This window comes from Argopecten irradians, chromosome 1, assembly GCF_041381155.1.
Source record: "Argopecten irradians isolate NY chromosome 1, Ai_NY, whole genome shotgun sequence".
Taxonomy (NCBI): Eukaryota; Metazoa; Mollusca; class Bivalvia; order Pectinida; family Pectinidae; genus Argopecten; species Argopecten irradians.
The window spans coordinates 73,750,320-73,765,963 of NC_091134.1; the positions used below are offsets into that span (position 1 = coordinate 73,750,320).

The window sequence follows — 15,644 nt, forward strand, 5'->3', positions numbered from 1 at the left end:
ACACACTGTGTATATACCCCGTCTGTACAAGTGTACCTGGTGTTCCTGTATCATACACACAGTGTATATACCCACTCTGTACAAGTGTACCTGGTGTTCCTGTATCATACACACAGTGTATATACCCACTCTGTACAAGTGTACCTGGTGTTCCTGTATCATACACACAGTGTATATACCCCGTCTTTATAAGTGTACCTGGTGTTCCTGTATCATACACACAGTGTATATACCCCATCTGTACAAGTGTACCTGGTGTTCCTGTTTCATACACACAGTGTATATACCCCGTCTGTACAAGTGTACCTGGTGTTCCTGTATCACACACACAGTGTATATACCCCGTCTGTACAAGTGTACCTGGTGTTCCTGTATCATACACACAGTGTATATACCCACTCTGTACAAGTATACTTGGTGTTCCTGTATCATACACACAGTGTATATACCCCGTCTGTACAAGTGTACCTGGTGTTCCTGTATCATACACACTGTGTATATACCCCGTCTGTACAAGTGTACCTGGTGTTCCTGTATCATACACACAGTGTATATACCCCGTCTGTACAAGTGTACCTGGTGTTCCTGTATCATACACACTGTGTATATACCCCGTCTGTGCAAGTGTACCTGGTCTTCCTGTTTCATACACACAGTGTATATACCCCGTCTGTACAAGTGTACCAGGTGTATACCCCGTCTGTACAAGTGTACCTGGTGTTCCTGTATCATACACACTGTGTATATACCCCGTCTGTACAAGTGTACCTGGTGTTCCTGTATCATACACACAGTGTATATACCCCGTCTGTACAAGTGTACCTGGTGTTCCTGTATCATACACACAGTGTATATACCCCGTCTGTACAAGTGTACCTGGTCTTCCTGTTTCATACACACAGTGTATATACCCCGTCTGTACAAGTGTACCAGGTGTATACCCCGTCTGTACAAGTGTACCTGGTGTTCCTGTATCATACACACTGTGTATATACCCCGTCTGTACAAGTGTACCTTGTGTTCCTGTATCATACACACTGTGTATATACCCCGTCTGTACAAGTGTACCAGGTGTATACCCCGTCTGTACAAGTGTACCTGGTGTTCCTGTATCATACACACTGTGTATATACCCCGTCTGTACAAGTGTACCTGGTGTTCCTGTATCATACACTCAGTGTATATACCCCGTCTGTACAAGTGTACCTGGTGTTCCTGTATCATACACACTGTGTATATACCCCGTCTGTACAAGTGTACCTGGTGTTCCTGTATCATACACACTGTGTATATACCCCGTCTGTACAAGTGTACCTGGTGTTCCTGTATCACACACACAGTGTATATACCCCATCTGTACAAGTGTACCAGGTGTATACCCCGTCTGTACAAGTGTACCTGGTGTTCCTGTATCATACACACAGTGTATATACCCCGTCTGTACAAGTATACCTGGTGTTCCTGTATCATATACACAGTGTATATACCCCATCTGTACAAGTGTACCTGGTGTTCCTGTATCATACACACGTGTATATACCCTGTCTGTACAAGTGTACCTGGTGTTCCTGTATCATACACACAGTGTATATACCCCGTCTGTACAAGTATACTTGGTGTTCCTGTATCATACACACAGTGTATATACCCACTCTGTACAAGTGTACCTGGTGTTCCTGTATCATACACACTGTGTATATACCCCGTCTGTACAAGTGTACCTGGTGTTCCTGTATCACACACACAGTGTATATACCCCGTCTGTACAAGTGTACCTGGTGTTCCTGTATCATACACACAGTGTATATACCCACTCTGTACAAGTGTACCTGGTGTTCCTGTATCATACACACAGTGTATATACCCCGTCTGTACAAGTGTACCTGGTGTTCCTGTATCATACACACTGTGTATATACCCCGTCTGTACAAGTGTACCTGGTGTTCCTGTATCATACACACTGTGTATATACCCCGTCTGTACAAGTGTACCTGGTGTTCCTGTATCACACACACAGTGTATATACCCTGTCTGTACAAGTGTACCTGGTGTTCCTGTATCATATACACAGTGTATATACCCCATCTGTACAAGTGTACCAGGTGTATACCCCGTCTGTACAAGTGTACTTGGTGTTCCTGTATCATACACACAGTGTATATACCCCGTTGTTAATGACCTTAGCCATCATTAGGACCTCAAGTCAAATCAACCAACCATCAATACACATTATCTTTTTATTTAGATGCTGTGCCTGCACTGGTATTTTTCTGGGGATTTGTGTATAATTTGTGGTTCCCATTGATTTGTTTGGTCGTTGATAAGGATGTAGTTAGATTAAGTGTATTAATTTGATATTAATAATTATTGATTGTTAATAACTTAATATTTTAGAAATTATATCAATGACTGTGTGATATAGTTGTGATAATATTTTGGGAAATACTTTGTATGTAGATGAGATAAATATAAATCTAACACATGATAATAATGTTAGTGAATACAATGTAGAGCTCAGAGACAAGTAAATGATGAAGGAATTGATAATACAGTGTTATCAATCGACAATGCTTTCTAGAAATGTATTCTCATTAGAAACATTGATTTCATTCCTTTTAAATGTCCACTTGTCAATGATTCCGTTATCTAGTAAGATAGTAAATGTACAAGCTTTCCAAGTAAAATATTTGTGTTCTACAATTCCTTACCAATGGTGCCAATTACTGCCAAACTATGATCAAAGATTTTCAGCTTCCTTGAAGTTAATACTTCCAAGATTATTTTAGCTCTGATAAGGTTTTAGTTGTAAGTGTTGAACTGCATGCTTTGTGACTGATTTAGATATGATTGTGAGATACTTTCCATTCTGTCATTTAGTGTATGTTCTAATGGAGAGGTGCTATATAGTAAGTGTTCTGCTGTGACCAGCTATATTTTACCGATATTAAGAAAAATACATTGTAAATTTTATAAACACCTTTCTCAACCCATTAAAACAAAATTATTGTTTTTGAAGTACCTTTTTTGAATAAAATTCCAAGGTCCTTTATAAATACATGTATTTATGTAAAAAAGATTATAATAAATAAATGAATGAAAGTCCTATCACAAGAACCTTTATACAATAAAACCTTTGAAGGAGAATGACCAATCAGTATTAAAGTCTTTAGTTCTACAGATAAAACAAGTGATGACAAAATTACCGTGGGTTTTAATAAGGTTTGGTTAGTGAGTCAAACATTCATATTCATGTCAATCAAGATATTTGTGGACTGTAATTGTATTTGCTGAAGAAAAAGTTAACGACAAATACTGTCTCATTGAAATCATGAAATTTTCCATATTTGTTCAGTATCGGTAACATTGATTAAATATCTACTGTACAAGCTGTGTTTTAATGCTTTATTTTTACTAGTGACTATAAAAAATAATAATTGTAGCAAGTAACTTCGTGTTCCAGACAAGTTAGAAGGTTATTTGTTGTAAGATATCAAGGTAAATTTAGCTGTATAGTGAGATGGATGAGAACGCTTATTTCCAGGACATACAGCATTATAAGTACAAAGTTTTAAATTGTATAGGAACTATATATATCATACAAAAAAGGATCTAATTAGAAAATAATTGTTAGATGACATTGCTCTGATGATTAGAAATCTGTTTAAAATTAGTGAGCAGATCTTCCAACGAATCACTGGGGCCTACATATTGGAAGTTATTAACTTTTTAAAGCTGTGTAGAGAATTAGAGTCAATTGTCGACGTTTTGGTTCACCATATTTCATCGCAAATAGCTTGCTAAATATATTTAGAGTTTGTTTGTTATTCATTATATTTAAATATCGTTCATGCACATGTTTCTTGACAGAAACACTAAAAGCAATGTGAGGACAAATTTTATTGGTTCCAGAATATGATGACATATAACAGTATATAAATAAATATCAGTGAAATATTCTTTGAAATACAGTTTTGTAAATACAGTATACATGTAAAGATGAAAGACATTTGGCAAGATCATCACTATAATGCTGATATGGAAGAGAAATCTAACGAATGCTAGCCTAGCACTCGCAACCAGTCTATTACATACAGGAAGAGAGATCTAACGAATGCTAGCCTAGCACTCACAACCAGTCTATTACGTACAGGAAGAGAAATCTAACGAATGCTAGCCTAGCACTCACAACCAGTCTATTACATACAGGAAGAGAGATCTAACGAATGCTAGCCTAGCACTCACAACCAGTCTATTACGTACAGGAAGAGAAATCTAACGAATGCTAGCCTAGCACTCACAACCAGTCTGTTACGTACAGGAAGAGATCTAACGAATGCTAGCCTAGCACTCACAACCAGTCTGTTACATACAGGAAGAGAGATCTAACGAATGCTAGCCTAGCACTCACAACCAGTCTATTACATACAGGAAGAGAAATCTAACGAATGCTAGCCTAGCACTCACAACCAAGTCTGTTACATACAGGAAGAGAGATCTAACGAATGCTAGCCTAGCACTCACAACCAGTCTGTTACGTACAGGAAGAGAGATCTAACGAATGCTAGCCTTGCACTCACAACCAGTCTATTACATACAGGAAGAGAGATCTAACGAATGCTAGCCTTGCACTCACAACCAGTCTATTACATACAGGAAGAGAAATCTAACGAATGCTAGGCTAGCACTCACAACCAGTCTATTACATACAGGAAGAGAGATCTAACGAATGCTAGCCTAGCACTCACAACCAAGTCTGTTACATACAGGAAGAGAGATCTAACGAATGCTAGCCTAGCACTCACAACCAGTCTATTACATACAGGAAGAGAGATCTAACGAATGCTAGCCTAGCACTCACGACCAGTCTATTACATACAGGAAGAGAGATCTAACGAATGCTAGCCTAGCACTCACAACCAAGTCTGTTACGTACAGGAAGAGAGATCTAACGAATGCTAGCCTAGCACTCACAACCAAGTCTGTTACATACAGGAAGAGAGATCTAACGAATGCTAGCCTTGCAATCACAACCAAGTCTGTTACATACAGGAAGAGAGATCTAACGAATGCTAGCCTAGCACTCACAACCAAGTCTATTACATACAGGAAGAGAGATCTAACGAATGCTAGCCTAGCACTCACAACCAGTCTATTACATACAGGAAGAGAGATCTAACGAATGCTAGGCTAGCACTCACAACCAGTCTATTACATACAGGAAGAGAGATCTAACGAATGCTAGCCTAGCACTCACAACCAAGTCTGTTACATACAGGAAGAGAGATCTAACGAATGCTAGCCTAGCACTCACAACCAGTCTATTACATACAGGAAGAGAGATCTAACGAATGCTAGCCTAGCACTCACGACCAGTCTATTACATACAGGAAGAGAGATCTAACGAATGCTAGCCTAGCACTCACAACCAAGTCTGTTACGTACAGGAAGAGAGATCTAACGAATGCTAGCCTAGCACTCACAACCAAGTCTGTTACATACAGGAAGAGAGATCTAAGGAATGCTAGCCTTGCAATCACAACCAAGTCTGTTACATACAGGAAGAGAGATCTAACGAATGCTAGCCTAGCACTCACAACCAAGTCTGTTACATACGGGAAGAGAGATCTAACGAATGCTAGCCTAGCACTCACAACCAAGTCTGTTACATACAGGAAGAGAAATCTAACGAATGCTAGCCTAGCACTCACAACCAGTCTATTACATACAGGAAGAGAGTACAACCAAGTCTGTTACATACAGGAAGAGAGATCTAACGAATGCCAAATTTCAGTTAGTGAGGTTTGGTTGTATGTATCTCAAGGTTACTGTGTCCAGTTTCAGTTAGCGAGGTTTGGTTGTATGTATCTCAAGGTTACTGTGTCCAGTTCCAGTTAGCAAGGTTTGGTTGTATGTATCTCAAGGTTACTGTGTCCAGTTTCAGTTAGCGAGGTTTAGTTGTATGTATCTCAAGGTTACTGTGTCCAGTTTCAGTTAGCGAGGTTTGGTTGTATGTATCTCAAGGTTACCGTGTCCAGTTTCAGTTAGCGAGGTTTGGTTGTATGTATCTCAAGGTTACTGTGTCAAGTTTCAGCTAGCAAGGTTTGGTTGTATGTATCTCAAGGTTACTGTGTTCAATTTCAGTTAGCAAGGTTTGGTTGTATGAATCTCAAGGTTACTGTGTCCAGTTTCAGTTAGCAAGGTTTGGTTGTATGAATCTCAAGGTTACTGTGTTCAATTTCAGTTAGCGAGGTTTAAGTTGTATGTATCTCAAGGTTACTGTGTCCAGTTTGAGTTAGCGAGGTTTGGTTGTATGTATCTCAAGGTTACTGTGTCCAGTTTTTGTTAATGATGTTTGGTTGTATGTATCTCAAGGTTACCGTGTCCATGCAGTTTCAGCTAACAGGTTTGGTTATATGTATCTCAAGGTAACTTGGCTAAACATCTACCAGTAGATCTAAAGTTCACTGATTGGCTAAAATTCTAACCAGCGGAGATATGTGGCTCTTTATGGTTAACATTGACCAGCTGAGATGTGACTCAGCAGGACTGTAAAACTGTAACCAAGCAGCAAAGCTAATACGGCTCTACTTAATCTAAAACAATTTAAAAAAAATATTGTGCAATTAATAAAGAGATATTGTGAAACGTATATTTAAAATGTCCTAGAAATTTTCACTCTAGAAAATGTACAATTTCATTAAATATATAGTTATTGTGAATTTAATATTTAAAATATAATAAATTAACACCAGAAGATTGACAGACATATAACTCCAGGTGATTTAAATTTCACAGGAAGACATCTATTGCAACATGAAACAGCATGAACACAAATAAATGTTTAAATATAGAGTTTACAGATATGTCACATACATGTCAATATCACAGATCGCTTTGCAAATTCATATTTTAATGCAAAAAAAAATATTTTATTCTAACCTTCAAAACTACATGATTAGAGAAAACATAGTCGCTATATTATATATGCAGTCTTTAAAATAATATATCTGTTGAAAGCAAACATTGTATTTGATTTTGTAGCATATACAAGGAGCACTCCCAGGAAGATTTAATTTGGAAAATCCCACATCAACATAACAGTGACAGAAACAAACTGTGAAACTAGTTATCTCCCCTTATAATACACAGAGGGAGCACCATCATCAACTTTCTGTAACTATGACCTTGCAGAGAGGCGCCATCATCAACTTTCTGTAACTATGACCTTGCAGAGAGAGCCCCATCATCAACTTTCTGTAACTATAACCTTGCAGAGAAAGCGCCATCATCAACTTTCTGTCACAATGACCTCGGGGAGACAAGTCCTAACCCGTAATGTGGGCGTGGCTACTTCAGACTTTTCTTTAGATTCTCTTGGACTTTTCATTGTCTTACTCTCTGCCACCTGATGTGTTTTATGGACGTCGGAAGTTTCTTTAGAACCTTTAGAACTTGCTTCTTTAGATACTTTAGAATTTTCCTTTGAACCTTTAGGCTTAACCACGTTTTTATTTTTTCCTCTTGGTGAACCAGATGATTTTTCTTTTTCCCGTGGTGTGTTTTCAGGAGTTCCATGAAGAACTTTGACTTTTACAGATTTTGGAGTTCCAGGAAACTCTTTGCCTTGATTGGAACCTGCAGAAATGCCATGAATATCTTTGGATGGAGATTTTGAGAAAAAACTTTCATCATCAACGCCTTGGTTTATAGTCTCTTTCTTTTCCTGGTAAGTAAAATCCCAGATTCTAATCTTATCTTTGGCACCAGTGGCTATTCGAAGCTCATCAAAGCGAATACTTTTAACTGAACCCACATGTCCTTTAAAGGTCCGAACACTTGTATTCCTGTTGACAAAAGAAATCATCCACATGTAATATAAAGACTTCCACGTAATTACAAATTATAGTGTTTTATCAAGTGACCTCCATTTCCTAAAACATTTACTCATTAAATTAAGTATTACTCTATCTGTTGGATGTCGTATGATATGTCTCCTAACTTTGTAGGAGCATGAAAATCAAGTTCTTCTATACATTGACTGATTAAATGAAGTTTACGGAGGTGTCTAACTGTAGCCCTATACCAACACTTACTGTTGTATATTCCAGTACTTGACCAGACACTTACTGTTGTATATTCCAGTACTTGACCAGACACTTACTGTTGTATATTCCAGTACTTGACCAGACACTTACTGTTGTATATTCCAGTACTTGACCAGACACTTACTGTTGTATATTCCAGTACTTGACCAGACACTTACTGTTGTATATTCCAGTACTTGACCAGACACTTACTGTTGTATATTCCAGTACTTGACCAGACACTTACTGTTGTATATTCCAGTACTTGACCAGACACTTACTGTTGTATATTCCAGTACTTGACCAGACACTTACTGTTGTATATTCCAGTACTTGACCAGACACTTACTGTTGTATATTCCAGTACTTGACCAGACACTTACTGTTGTATATTCCAGTACTTGACAACTGTGTATATTCCAGTACTTGACCAGACACTTACTGTTGTATATTCCAGTACTTGACCAGACACTTACTGTTGTATATTCCAGTACTTGACCAGACACTTATGTGTAATTCCAGTACTTGACCAGACACTACTGTTGTATATTCCAGTACTTGACCAGACACTTACTGTTGTATATTCCAGTACTTGACCAGACACTTACTGTTGTATATTCCAGTACTTGACCAGACACTTACTGTTGTATATTCCAGTACTTGACTGGACACTTATTGTGGTATATTCCAGTACTTGACCAGACACTTACTGTTGTATATTCCAGTACTTGACCAGACACTTACTGTTGTATATTCCAGTACTTGACCAGACACTTACTGTTGTATATTCCAGTACTTGACCAGACACTTACTGTTGTATATTCCAGTACTTGACCAGACACTTACTGTTGTATATTCCAGTACTTGACCAGACACTTACTGTTGTATATTCCAGTACTTGACCAGACACTTACTGTTGTATATTCCAGTACTTGACCAGACACTTACTGTTGTATATTCCAGTACTTGACCAGACACTTACTGTTGTATATTAGTACTTCCAGTAATTCAGTACTTGACCAGACACTTACTGTTGTATATTCCAGTACTTGACCAGACACTTACTGTTGTATATTCCAGTACTTGACCAGACACTTACTGTTGTATATTCCAGTACTTGACCAGACACTTACTGTTGTATATTCCAGTACTTGACAACACATGGATTCAGTACTACCAGACAATTACTGTTGTATATTCCAGTACTTGACCAGACACTTACTGTTGTATATTCCAGTACTTGACCACACACTTACTGTTGTATATTCCAGTATTTGACCGGACACTTACTGTTGTATATTCCAGTACTTGACCATCCCGTCCTGCCCAGCACTAATTATTGTACCCGTCACCTCCTGAGTATCCTTCATCTGTAGCTCCAGGGTCTCTATTCTAAATTAGACATCAAGAAAATTAGACAATTAATGAACTTATTGAATATTGGGGTAAGAGGCTTTGCAGACTCTTTGACAGCTTAAGGATCTTATCCCAAGGGTTGGGATCTCCTACCTCATCCCTAAAAGGGTCAATGACACTTGTTTTCTTATTCTATGTGAGCATATGCAAAGATATTGTATAGCTTGTCTAGTAGAGCAGGGCTGCAATTGTTGAATCAGGTATACAGCCTTGACATTTATATTAGACTATATACACAAAGATGGGTGGAGTTTTGCAAAGTAACATTTACCATTTACCATGATATTTTCAGCAATGTTTCCATGGTAACGGAAAAAGTGCAAAAAATGAAAACCTAAAAATAGCAAAAGGTACTACTAGACCATAAAAAGAATGTGTCTATGAAGTTTCGTGGAAATATCTCTGCTGGTTTTAGAGTTATGCTCCGGAAACTTCGTTGGGCAGGGGATAACTAACAAAATGTCTTGGGTTACAATACGTTTCACAGCTTTTCTGTTACAGACCTTTTTTCGTGTTCCTGGTAAGTTTTCATCAGTTTTGGCCGTTCCAGTCGGTACAGACAGATGGTCTCCCCATAACTACAGGCCACGTATCCCTTACTGTAACTAACCGCCATGATAGAGGTACTCTGGCTAACCCAAATCATCTTCTTCTGTTCTCCTGTCACAGTGTCCCAGATACGCAGCGTCTGATTGGTACAAACAGCATTATATAAGCAAGGTACAGGTCATTTGATTGGGTGAATATGGATGAATATTGTTAAACCTCAGGTTTTCACTCATGTTGAAATCTACCTGAGATATGTAAACCAAAATATTTTGATAAATCATGAAATGAATTGGTAAGCTAGGCACATATAAAAGAGATTGAGTAGTTGGGAGATATAAAGTACAATGTAATGACACTTGAAAAGTACCAATGACTTACTCGGTCTGCTGAGCCAGTGATCGTGAGGGCTCCGTCCTCACTAAGGTCGACCGCAAACACAGCCTCTGTATGGCCGTACAAGTTATGTATCAGGTAACATCGGGATATGTCCCAGATTTTGGCCTGAAATAAAAGGATAGCTGGTAAAAAGTTAGATTTGATGGAGCTACTCAACACACAATCTAGAATTTCTTTCAGTTGCATTTAGTTATCCAAATTTCTGGTAATGGAGACTTATACCAGGGAGATAAAGCTAGCTGTTGAGACAATAAAGAAAAACAAGCCTGACTTACAGTTTTGTCCTGAGAGGCAGTCACTAAGATGTTGTTATGTCTGACCATGGCCCACACTGGACCGTCGTGGGCTAGTAAAGTCCTAACAGTACTTCCTGTACGAAGGTTCCATACCTGGTATCAAGGATAACAGAATATGTTATGAACACTCTATTATGATCATCCAACATATTACAGACAATGTTTTTTTTATTCTCTGTTGCACAAACTTGTATCAAACATCTGTACAATGTAATGCTTCTCATTACAGAAAGTTAGTTCTAGAGACATAAAAGCACAACTGTACACCGACTAAGTGTACAGTGAGCTGTACCTATGCTTAGTAACCTATGGTCAGTTGTACCTAATAGTGCCATTGTATGACTCGCTGACCAGTAGACAAACAAGCACAACTGTATACCAACTAAGTGTACAGTGAGCTGTACCTATGCTTAGTAACCTATGGTCAGTTGTACCTAACAGTGCCATTGTATGACTCGCTGACCAGTAGACAAAGAAGCACAACTGTATACCAACTAAGTGTACAGTGAGCTGTACCTATGCTTAGTAACCTATGGTCAGTTGTACCTTAATAGTGCCATTGTATGACTCGCTGACCAGTAGACAAAGAAGCACAACTGTATACCAACTAAGTGTACAGTGAGCTGTACCTATGCTTAGTAACCTATGGTCAGTTGTACCTAATAGTGCCATTGTATGACTCGCTGACCAGTAGACAAAGAAGCACAACTGTACACCGACTAAGTGTACAGTGAGCTGTACCTATGCTTAGTAACCTATGGTCAGTTGTACCTAACAGTGCCATTGTATGACTCGCTGACCAGTAGCGACAAAGAAGCACAACTGTATACCAACTAAGTGTACAGTGAGCTGTACCTATGCTTAGTAACCTATGGTCAGTTGTACCTTAATAGTGCCATTGTATGACTCGCTGACCAGTAGACAAAGAAGCACAACTGTATACCAACTAAGTGTACAGTGAGCTGTACCTATGCTTAGTAACCTATGGTCAGTTGTACCTAATAGTGCCATTGTATGACTCGCTGACCAGTAGACAAAGAAGCACAACTGTACACCGACTAAGTGTACAGTGAGCTGTACCTATGCTTAGTAACCTATGGTCAGTTGTACCTTAATAGTGCCATTGTATGACTCGCTGACCAGTAGACAAAGAAGCACAACTGTATACCAACTAAGTGTACAGTGAGCTGTACCTATGCTTAGTAACCTATGGTCAGTTGTACCTTAATAGTGCCATTGTATGACTCGCTGACCAGTAGACAAAGAAGCACAACTGTATACCAACTAAGTGTACAGTGAGCTGTACCTATGCTTAGTAACCTATGGTCAGTTGTACCTAATAGTGCCATTGTATGACTCGCTGACCAGTAGACAAAGAAGCACAACTGTATACCAACTAAGTGTACAGTGAGCTGTACCTATGCTTAGTAACCTATGGTCAGTTATACCTTAATAGTGCCATTGTATGACTCGCTGACCAGTAGACAAAGAAGCACAACTGTACACCGACTAAGTGTACAGTGAGCTGTACCTATGCTTAGTAACCTATGGTCAGTTGTACCTAACAGTGCCATTGTATGACTCGCTGACCAGTAGACAAAGAAGCACAACTGTATACCAACTAAGTGTACAGTGAGCTGTACCTATGCTTAGTAACCTATGGTCAGTTGTACCTTAATAGTGCCATTGTATGACTCGCTGACCAGTAGACAAAGAAGCACAACTGTATACCAACTAAGTGTACAGTGAGCTGTACCTATGCTTAGTAACCTATGGTCAGTTGTACCTAATAGTGCCATTGTATGACTCGCTGACCAGTAGACAAAGAAGCACAACTGTACACCGACTAAGTGTACAGTGAGCTGTACCTATGCTTAGTAACCTATGGTCAGTTGTACCTTAATAGTGCCATTGTATGACTCGCTGACCAGTAGACAAAGAAGCACAACTGTATACCAACTAAGTGTACAGTGAGCTGTACCTATGCTTAGTAACCTATGGTCAGTTGTACCTTAATAGTGCCATTGTATGACTCGCTGACCAGTAGACAAAGAAGCACAACTGTACACCGACTAAGTGTACAGTGAGCTGTACCTATGCTTAGTAACCTATGGTCAGTTGTACCTAATAGTGCCATTGTATGACTCGCTGACCAGTAGACAAAGAAGCACAACTGTATACCAACTAAGTGTACAGTGAGCTGTACCTATGCTTAGTAACCTATGGTCAGTTGTACCTTAATAGTGCCATTGTATGACTCGCTGACCAGTAGACAAAGAAGCACAACTGTACACCGACTAAGTGTACAGTGAGCTGTACCTATGCTTAGTAACCTATGGTCAGTTGTACCTAACAGTGCCATTGTATGACTCGCTGACCAGTAGACAAAGAAGCACAACTGTATACCAACTAAGTGTACAGTGAGCTGTACCTATGCTTAGTAACCTATGGTCAGTTGTACCTTAATAGTGCCATTGTATGACTCGCTGACCAGTAGACAAAGAAGCACAACTGTATACCAACTAAGTGTACAGTGAGCTGTACCTATGCTTAGTAACCTATGGTCAGTTGTACCTAATAGTGCCATCGTATGACTCGCTGACCAGTAGACAAAGAAGCACAACTGTACACCGACTAAGTGTACAGTGAGCTGTACCTATGCTTAGTAACCTATGGTCAGTTGTACCTTAATAGTGCCATTGTATGACTCGCTGACCAGTAGACAAAGAAGCACAACTGTATACCAACTAAGTGTACAGTGAGCTGTACCTATGCTTAGTAACCTATGGTCAGTTGTACCTAACAGTGCCATTGTATGACTCGCTGACCAGTAGACAAAGAAGCACAACTGTATACCAACTAAGTGTACAGTGAGCTGTACCTATGCTTAGTAACCTATGGTCAGTTATACCTTAATAGTGCCATTGTATGACTCGCTGACCAGTAGACAAAGAAGCACAACTGTACACCGACTAAGTGTACAGTGAGCTGTACCTATGCTTAGTAACCTATGGTCAGTTGTACCTAACAGTGCCATTGTATGACTCGCTGACCAGTAGACAAAGAAGCACAACTGTATACCAACTAAGTGTACAGTGAGCTGTACCTATGCTTAGTAACCTATGGTCAGTTGTACCTTAATAGTGCCATTGTATGACTCGCTGACCAGTAGACAAAGAAGCACAACTGTATACCAACTAAGTGTACAGTGAGCTGTACCTATGCTTAGTAACCTATGGTCAGTTGTACCTAATAGTGCCATTGTATGACTCGCTGACCAGTAGACAAAGAAGCACAACTGTACACCGACTAATGTAACCCTATAGAGGTAGGCAGGCTGGTAGCCTTGCTTAAGCCCCAATGATATTATTGGTGATATATGATTGTAACCCTATAGAGATAGACAGGCTAGTAGCCCTGCTTAAGTCCCCATGAATATCATTAATAGATATGATATTTGAATATTCCCGCTAGGTAAACAGGAAGTGGGGTACCTGTTGAACCTTGACAGAAGTTGTCATGTTAGCCGTGTATAATTGTGGATCGCGGGGCTGAGTTAAATTATAGTGTATTTTATAAGAGTACAAGTATTAGTTATTTAATAACAACCATGTATATATTTATTAGGCTGTGTTTAATTTCATAGTGCATTATTGTGGTGTATATAGTGTTGCTTAGACCTAGTATTGATGTGTAGTATATTTAAAGGTCAGTAACACGGGATTGTTTATTTATGTTTGCAGCCAGAGTTAGGTTGTTGTTTTAAGGCATGGCCAAACTAGGTGACCGAAATATCAGTAAATTGTTACGGCACCTACTTTGTAGCGACTACGTGGGATGTTCTGGAAAGCATGGCAGGACATCGCACGGTCTATGCACGTGTTAAACTAGGTGACCAACTTATTAATTAATTGTTACCGAATAGGTATGGGTATGGTAGGGACTACGTGGAATGTTCTGGAAGGAATGACAGGACATCGCGTAGTCCACACACCTGTTTAACTGCGCAGTATAGTTTGTTCAAAATGTGCATATTATCAGGCGGTTCTGTCCAGCCTCAACCAAGTCCAGTCAGAAAATCAAAACATTTCTATTTTGTTAAGCCTGCATCAGGCGCCGGTAAGGCTGTATTCTGAATTAAAATTAGTAAATTTTGACAGTTTATGATGAGCTGGGTAACCTTTGGGGCAAGCATTGTCCCAACGGCACGTGTACCAGTCACGTACCCAATCATTATAAATAGAGGGCCGCAATAGGCCCCAGTCAGACTGAAACCAGACGGAGACTGAAACTAGACTGAAATTAGACGGACATCAGACGGGAATAAGACTGAGACTGGGTACTTCCGCCTCACATACACCTACGTCACCGCCTCCTCTAGGGCCACCTTTGAGAGGGAGAGAAAGTGAGAACTCTTGTCTACACTTTGAATAAAAGCCGTCAACAAGCTTCTACCCTACTCCTTGTCGTCATTTCGACCAACACAGCCATCCATAGGACGACAAGGTGGGGTAAGGGGTTATGTTATTTGGTGCTGCATGACCAGGCTCTTCAATATAAAGAAGAAAAGAAAGAACCTGAAGACGAAGAAACAGACGGCTAAAGGTAAGCGAACTTTCTCTACTTTGATTAGTACCTCTAGTAGCTGACCATTTTTAATGTTGTATTAGGTATTTAGTGGTATAATTTGGTTAGTTAGAAACCAGGTACTGTCAGTATACATATTTTTGGCAATATTTAAAAAAAAAAATGTCTCTCAATTTAGATGTAGACATGGCCCAATTAACTGAGCGTATGGCAGGTCTAACACAGACAGAACAAAATCAAAATATGCCCCCAGATCAGAATATTGCTCAGGACGATAGTGAGGTAGTGTTCAGAAACATGGCACAACATTTTAAGA

The 15,644-nt window shown here is 39.4% G+C and overlaps 2 protein-coding genes across 3 annotated transcripts in view; both read right to left on the reverse strand.

Moving 5' to 3' along the window:
- Positions 1–50: 50 nt before the first annotated feature.
- Positions 51–2,085, reverse strand: LOC138314213 (uncharacterized). Its single transcript, XM_069254434.1, has 3 exons — positions 1,560–2,085; positions 234–1,161; positions 51–99 (listed from the first exon to the last, which is right to left on the reverse strand). Exons 1-3 carry the CDS (start codon positions 2,083–2,085, stop codon positions 51–53), a joined length of 1,503 nt encoding a protein of 500 aa, XP_069110535.1.
- Positions 2,086–3,790: 1,705 nt separating this feature from the next.
- The window catches only part of LOC138307697 (F-box and WD repeat domain-containing 11-A-like), an 85,832-nt gene continuing 73,978 nt past the window's right edge, over positions 3,791–15,644 (reverse strand). For both annotated transcript variants that reach the window (XM_069248545.1, XM_069248536.1), the window contains 5 exons: positions 10,721–10,834; positions 10,428–10,550; positions 10,004–10,188; positions 9,375–9,476; positions 3,791–7,844 (listed from right to left, as the gene is read on the reverse strand). In XM_069248545.1, coding sequence (XP_069104646.1) covers positions 7,289–7,844; positions 9,375–9,476; positions 10,004–10,188; positions 10,428–10,550; positions 10,721–10,834 — 1,080 coding nt within the window. In that variant the 3' untranslated portion in view covers positions 3,791–7,288. The remainder of the gene's footprint in view (positions 7,845–9,374; positions 9,477–10,003; positions 10,189–10,427; positions 10,551–10,720; positions 10,835–15,644) is intronic.